Source organism: Martes martes (assembly GCF_963455335.1).
Source record: "Martes martes genome assembly, chromosome: 3".
NCBI lineage: Eukaryota > Metazoa > Chordata > Mammalia > Carnivora > Mustelidae > Martes > Martes martes.
Genome location: NC_137890.1, coordinates 182,486,309 through 182,493,930, shown reverse-complemented (window position 1 = coordinate 182,493,930; position 7,622 = coordinate 182,486,309). Strand labels below are relative to the sequence as shown.

At 53.3% G+C, this 7,622-nt stretch overlaps 1 protein-coding gene across 1 annotated transcript; it reads left to right on the top strand.

The window, feature by feature from the left end:
- Positions 1 to 1,399: 1,399 nt before the first annotated feature.
- Positions 1,400 to 6,785, top strand: FZD7 (frizzled class receptor 7; the record flags this gene model as incomplete). Its single annotated transcript, XM_080799270.1, has 2 exons — positions 1,400 to 3,118; positions 6,294 to 6,785. 2 exons carry the CDS (start codon positions 1,400 to 1,402, stop codon positions 6,447 to 6,449), a joined length of 1,875 nt encoding a protein of 624 aa, XP_080655396.1. The 3' UTR covers positions 6,450 to 6,785.
- Positions 6,786 to 7,622: the final 837 nt, after the last annotated feature.

The window sequence follows — 7,622 nt, the reverse complement described above, 5'->3', positions numbered from 1 at the left end:
GGTCTCTTTGGGTCAGGGGAGAAAAAAGCGATCTGAGAGGCGCACCCCCTTCTCGCTCGGTACCGAACCCCACATTTCGGATCCAGCTACCCTGAAGCCCCCTGCCAAACCCGGCATTGTCAGCCCAGGCAGGGCTAACGTGACTCCGGGTCACGTCTCTCGGCCGGGGCGCTGCGCTGTTCTCCCAGCAAAATCCCCTCTCGCTGCGCCCTGCCGTTCGAGATGTGTGTTTTAATGTACCCGGAAGAGGAGCAAACCTTTAAAGCAAATTCCCTTTCTGGTGCGTTCACCCCCCACCCCCAACCCTCGAGCGAATTCACCGTAAAAGTTTTTCTTAACTTTTCCGTCCCAGCCCCCTGCCCCTCCCCTCAGGAATCCGCCCAGAGCGCTGCAGACCCCGCCTCTCCGGGTCCCTCGCCCGGCCCTTCCGACTTCCACCCAATCCGGAGGCCGCCACACAGAAAACAAAGGCTACCATTGGGCCGCCCCGGAGCTCGAGGGCCCGCCCCCGGAGCGGTTTGTGAATGGGGGGAGGGGAGGGGGCGGGGCGGCCCGGAACCCTGCGAGCCCGACGCTTCTTCTGGCGAGTTGCGCGACTCCGAGGCGTTACTCTGCGCTCCCTCCCGGCGGGCGGCGGCGGCGAGCGCCGGGACTCACGGGCCGGGGCTTCGCGAGGCTGGAGAAGCCAGGCCCAGGCCGCGGGCACCGGGCCCTCGCAGCTTCGGACGCAGTGTAACTGGATTTCCGAAAAGATCTCGCTGAGCTGCTGGCTCCAAGGCGCCGATCGGACTCCAAGCGAGAATCACCCGTTTGGCAGAAACTTGGGGGCCGAGCTTTGGGGGCCGAAGGAACCGGGGAGTAGAAAAGGAGGCGAAGGAGGAGGCGGCGGCGGCGAGGGCGAGCAGAGCCTCGAGGCGAGGAGGCGGAGCAGCACGGCCGAGGCGGCGGCCTCGGCTAGCAGGCGGCGGCGCCGGGCTCTAGCCTGCCGGGGGCCGGACTCGGTGTGGGGGCGCGTGCGTTACTACGCGCTGTGGGTCGACAGACTTTGGGCAAACTTTGAAGGGTAACCGGAGACGCTTGTTGCTCCTCGCCGCAGAAAAAGCCGCACCGTTACGTCGCAGCGGGAGAATAAAGCGGCCCCGCTCGGCGCCCCTGGCCCAGGCAGACGGGTTTGGGCCCCCAGCGGCTGCTCGAGGGCTGGGCGGAGACGGCTGCGGCGCCCCCGCGGCGCGGGCACCCCAGCTGCAGCGCCCTCGGCTCCGCGCCGCCCACGGCCCGGCCCCGGCGCCGGGAGGACTCTCATGCGCGGGGCGCGGCTGCGCCTCCTCGGATCCGAGCCTCTCCCGGCTGCCTCTTCGCGCTCCGCGGGCTGAGAGCGCCGCTGCACCCGCGGCCGGCGATGCGGGGCCCCGGCGCGCCCGCGTCGCGCTCGCCCCTGGGCCTGTGCACCCTGGTGCTTGCGCTGCTGGGCGCGCTGCCCGCCGGCGCCGGGGCGCAGCCTTACCACGGCGAGAAAGGCATCTCAGTGCCGGACCACGGCTTCTGCCAGCCCATCTCCATCCCGCTGTGCACGGACATTGCCTACAACCAGACCATCCTGCCCAACCTGCTAGGCCACACGAATCAAGAGGACGCGGGCCTCGAGGTGCACCAGTTCTACCCGCTGGTGAAGGTGCAGTGTTCTCCCGAACTACGCTTCTTCCTGTGCTCCATGTACGCACCCGTGTGCACGGTGCTGGATCAGGCCATCCCGCCGTGCCGCTCTCTGTGCGAGCGTGCCCGCCAGGGCTGTGAGGCGCTCATGAACAAGTTCGGCTTCCAGTGGCCCGAGCGGCTGCGCTGCGAGAACTTCCCGGTGCACGGCGCCGGCGAGATCTGCGTGGGCCAGAACACGTCCGACGGCTCCGGGGGCCCAGGCGGCGGCCCCACAGCCTACCCCACCGCGCCCTATCTGCCGGACCTGCCCTACACTGCGCTGCCCCCGGGGGCCGCTGACGGCAGGGGCCGCTCTGCCTTCCCCTTCTCGTGTCCCCGCCAGCTCAAGGTGCCCCCCTACCTGGGCTACCGCTTCCTGGGCGAGCGCGACTGCGGCGCCCCGTGCGAGCCAGGCCGTGCCAACGGCCTCATGTACTTTAAGGAGGAGGAGAGGCGCTTTGCCCGGCTCTGGGTGGGCGTGTGGTCAGTGCTGTGCTGCGCCTCGACGCTCTTCACCGTGCTCACCTATTTAGTGGACATGCGGCGCTTCAGCTACCCGGAGCGGCCCATCATCTTTCTGTCGGGCTGCTACTTCATGGTGGCCGTGGCGCACGTGGCCGGCTTCCTGCTGGAGGACCGCGCGGTGTGCGTGGAGCGCTTCTCAGACGATGGCTACCGCACGGTGGCGCAGGGCACCAAGAAGGAGGGTTGCACCATCCTCTTCATGGTGCTGTACTTCTTCGGCATGGCCAGTTCCATCTGGTGGGTCATCCTGTCGCTCACTTGGTTCCTGGCAGCCGGCATGAAGTGGGGCCATGAGGCCATCGAAGCCAACTCGCAGTACTTCCACCTGGCCGCGTGGGCCGTGCCCGCTGTCAAGACCATCACCATCCTGGCCATGGGCCAGGTGGATGGGGACTTGCTCAGTGGGGTGTGCTACGTGGGCCTGTCCAGCGTGGATGCGCTGCGGGGCTTCGTGCTGGCGCCTCTGTTCGTCTACCTCTTCATTGGCACGTCCTTCCTGCTGGCCGGCTTCGTGTCGCTCTTCCGCATCCGCACCATCATGAAGCACGACGGAACCAAGACCGAGAAGCTGGAGAAGCTCATGGTGCGCATCGGCGTCTTCAGCGTGCTCTACACCGTGCCGGCCACCATCGTCCTGGCCTGCTACTTCTATGAGCAGGCCTTCCGCGAGCACTGGGAGCGCACCTGGCTCATGCAGACGTGCAAGAGCTACGCGGTGCCCTGCCCGCCTGGCCACTTCCCGCCCATGAGCCCCGACTTCACAGTCTTCATGATCAAGTACCTGATGACCATGATCGTGGGCATCACCACCGGCTTCTGGATCTGGTCCGGCAAGACTCTGCAGTCGTGGCGCCGCTTCTACCACAGACTCAGCCACAGCAGCAAGGGGGAGACTGCGGTATGAGCCCCGGCCCCTCCCCCACCCTCCCTTCCCCCATCCCCCTAGCAGGGGGAGAGGCGCGGGAAGGAGAGAACTGCCGGGGGGGGGGGTGTCCTTTAACCTCCGCCCCCTCCAATGAGAAGTGACCTAGAAGAGAGATGATATTTGTAGATTTGGGGCCAGGGGTGGGTTTGGAAAAGGAGGCCCGGGTGGAAAGACGGTTCGGATGAAAAGACTTAATGGCAAAGACTTGCAGGATGTTAATGATGGTGATGACGGTAACGATGATGTTAATCGTGTACGGTACGGGCCGACCTGGGCCTATCGCGATTGAGCCCAGCAGAGATGGCTCTGAGTTCTTCCCGGCTCCAGGGCCAACCTGGGACTGTGAGCGATTCCCCTGCTGCAAGACAAGTGGCCTGTCCTCACTCCTGTGAGGCCCGGGTGAAAGGTACAGCTTTGTCTGCGGCGACGGCTTTGTTGGGAAAAGGGAGGACTCCCTGCGGTGTCCTTGTCAAGCGGTGGTCAAACCATAATCTCTTTTCACTGGGGCCAAACTGGAGCCCAGATGGGTTAATTTCCAGGGTCAGACATTACAGTCTCTCCTCCCCTGGCCCCTCCCGCCTGTTTTTCCTCTCCTAGTCCTTTCAAGTCTTGTAAAATAAGCATTTGGAAGTCTTGGGAGGCCTGCCTCCTAGAATCTTAATGTAAGGATGCAAAAGAAATGAAGATAACATTTCGAGAGGAGGCAAAGGAGATGGGTAGTAGGTATTTCTGCTACTTTTCTTTTTTATTTTCTGGGGAAGGCAGAAGGAAGAAGGTTTTATTTGGTTTAATACTCTGAAAAGAAGTGATGACTTGTTGCTTTTCAAAACAGGAGTGCATTTTTCCCCTGGTCTTTGTTGTAAGAGACAAAAGAGGAAACAAAGTATCTCCCCTGTGGAAAGGCATAACTGTGAAGACAGCAACTTTTATAGGCAAAGTAGCACAAATCAGAGCTTTCCCTTTGGATGTTAATTTGGCTGAGATAAACATTCCTTTTTAAGGAAAAGTGAACGGCAGCACACTTCCATACCCCCAATCAGTCAGAGGTTCTGACTTGGCTAAAGGAAACGCAAGGGGGTTTTGTTGTATTTGTTTAAAACAAATTTAATTTAGAACACACAATGCTATCTACAGGCTCTGTTCAAATGTTCAGAGGAATTTCTTCCTTTATTATTTTTTATGAACCTGCGTTTAGGTTTTCTATTTTCTTCCAATTTGAATCCTTCAAGATAAAAGGAAAAGCATAATGCCCTCAGCCTCCATAATAAAGAAGGTAAATTTTTTAAAAAGTAAAGAACCATTTTGTCCTGTTTTCTTAGTTCCATAAATCCGTTTATAAGACCTCATGTGTGTGCTGACCCTGTCTTTGTGTGGCTGGGTGGGGAGGTGACCTACAGAAATGACAGTGAATGAAGCGGACAGTTCAAACCGTGGGTCCCATTTTTTAAGGAAAGTCATTAAAAGAAGGTAAACTTCAAAGTAATTCTGGAGTTCTTTGAAATGTGCTGCATGACTTAAATTTATTAATCTTAAATCATGTACTTTTTTTTCTATAATGGAACTGATTCCTTTGCATAATGCTCTAAAGCTGAGCAGAGAATCATGGGAGCTAACCTTTCCTCCACCTTTGACACCACACTCCAATCTTGCAACACTATCCTGTTTCTCAAAACAATTTTTAAATGCTGTTTTAAACAGTTTTTAAGTCCTAGAGGGTACTGTCAGGAGTACAAGTTATTTTATATATGTAATGTTCAGTTGAGTGGAGCTGCTTTTTATATTAAAGTTAACATCAACCTTGTGTTTCTTAAACCTCCAAAAGGGTCTCATCTGTCAGATTTTAAAACTCCCACTACACAGTTTTTGGCATCTTTTGTGTTGTATCTCTTGCATGTGAAATTTGTAAAATAGAGACAAGTGCAGTATGTATATTTTGTAAATCTCCCATTTTTGTAAGAAAATATATATTGTATTTATACATTTTTACTTTTGGGTTTTTGTTTTGTTTTCGCCTTTCAAAGTCTACAAGGAAGCCTCACTTTATCACATGTACAGATCACAAAATAAATTTTTTTAATACAAAGCGAATGTTTACTCAGTTGACAATTCCTATGGATCTTTATGCCAAAGAACTTTGTGTTATGAAAAGATGGTGTGGAGGGGCACCGTTGGATCTGTCCCTTATGTAGATGTTCTGTAGTACTGAGGTCTTCTCCTTGCCTTTTAAAATACTGTGTAGTGAATGCCTTATCCGTTCTTTAATTTCTTTTTTCTGGTGTTGCTGCTTCCCGCCTCCCACCACACTACCTTTCCCAAATGCCCAAGCCTTTTCATATCCTGCTTTGGGTAACTTTTGGAAGGGGCTAGAATAGGCATCTCTTTAAGAGAGATGCTATCCGATCCCTGTTTTTATCCCCCTTCGGAGATGCAGCCCATATTTGAAAGAGGACCCGGAGATATTTTTGGTCCGCTTTTCTGGTGGTGTTTTCCTTGGGAAGAATTCAGTGAGTTTGTTTTGTCTGTGTGTGTTTCTCTTTTTAATTGATGTTTTTGTGTTCTAATGCACCTTACCTAATTTGTTCATTCTTTAATCCTTTGGCCTCACGCGGCTGGGAAGTCAGTGGAGGGTTCTAAGGAACACCAAGGGCCTTCCGTTTGGAACCTTCTCGGCTGTAGACTTCACTCTGCCTTCTAGGTCAACTGAACCAGAGGTCAAGTGATTCCCCGAGGTGGCAGTGACTCAGCAGCTCCGGCAGGAATAGACTCCAGCCTGACCCCACGGTGGCCTCGAGCCACTGAAGCTATTCTTTCTCTCTTTTCGGAGAGGCTAACTTTGGAATCAGATTAGACTGAGAAGCCTTCCTAGCCAGCCACTTTGATATTAAACAGTCCCTCAGGGAAATGATAAAGGCCTTCTAAATACTTCCAATTCCAAGCCTCACTCCGTTTTTTTTTTCCCCCCACTCGTCTCTCTCCTTTAATCCAGGTGCCTATTTCCTGGCTTTTCCTAACAGTTGCTCCATTCTGGGGCGGCCCTCCAGACCCAGCAGCAGACTGGACGCTGCTGTCCCTCCTTCCAGCTCCGGCTCTAAGCTTCTGCACTTCTAAAGCTTCGCAGAAACAGTTCTGTTTTTGTTTTAATTAACAGGCCTGCTCGCAGGGCCGGTGTGCTTTGCAAACACGCGGGAGGAAGACCGGCACCCGTCCTCCGAACCTCCTGGGTTTTGAACATCACAATGGGTGTGAGCTCATCTCAACCTGTGAAGATTTTGGCATCAAGGAAGGAAAAAACAGAGCGACTTAAAGTCTCCTTAGGTTTATTCAGTTTTGGCTCATAAAATGACACCTTTTCGGCGCAAGCATGCCTCTTTTAACACCACACTAATACCGCCTGTTAAGAATGTTTGCTTTTAGAGTACGTGGAAGGCTCCCATGGGGATTTTTTTGCTCACAAGTTAACTGCCAAAGGCACTTAGACCCTTGTGTGGGGAGAGCTGCGTGACTGTTCCTATAAATGTGTCCCCTTCCTCTCCTCGGAGCTGCCTCATCCTTGGGGCACTCAAAGACGGAAGAGCTTGGTCTTTAGTGAGGGAACAAAGACTGTGTATGAATAAATTACTATACCTGCTTTTTTGTAAGCAAAGATAAAGGTGTTCCGTTTAATTCCTTTCACGTTGGGGTGCATCCTTACATAGTTGATTCTTAAGAATTACAGAAGCTCAGATTTTTTTTTTTTAAGATTTTATTTATTTATTTGACAGAGATCACAAGTAGGCAGAGAGGCAGGCAGAGAGAGAGGGGGAAGCAGGCTCCCTGCTGAGCAGAGAGCCTGATGCGGGGCTCGATCCCGGGACCCTGGGATCATGACCCGAGCTGAAGGCAGAGGCTTTAACCCACTGAGCCACCCAGGTGCCCCTAGATGCTCCGATTTTTAAAGAGGCACATCTTAGCAGAAAACGTGAGGGAGATTGTTTATGAAAGGGCATGTGTAGAGTTTAAGAAAAACATTGGCAGTAGTTTGGTGTTAATCCCTAGATAAGGAGCAGAAACACTTGTGAAAATTTTCTATAGTTGATAAAACAGAATTATTTACACAATAACCCGACACAACACCTAACCTTTTGGGGTAGGTATGTGAGAAAGCATGGCAATAAATAAATCTCCTGGGGCACCTAGGTAGCTCAGTGGGTTAAAGCCACTGCCTTCAGCTCGGGTCATGATCCCAGGGTCCTGGGATCGAGCCCCATGTCGGGCTCTCTGCTCAGCGGGAAGCCTGCTTCCCTTCCTCTCTCTCTGCCTGCCTCTGTGCCTACTTGTGATCTCTATCTGTCAGATAAATAAATGAAAATCTAAATAAATAAATAAATCTCCTGTTAATGACATTTTGCCATTAAATAAATTTTTAAGTGTGCTTGATTAAAAAAAAAAAAAAAAAGGTTGTGATATTAGAAATTCTCTGGGTAGAACACCAGGAGTA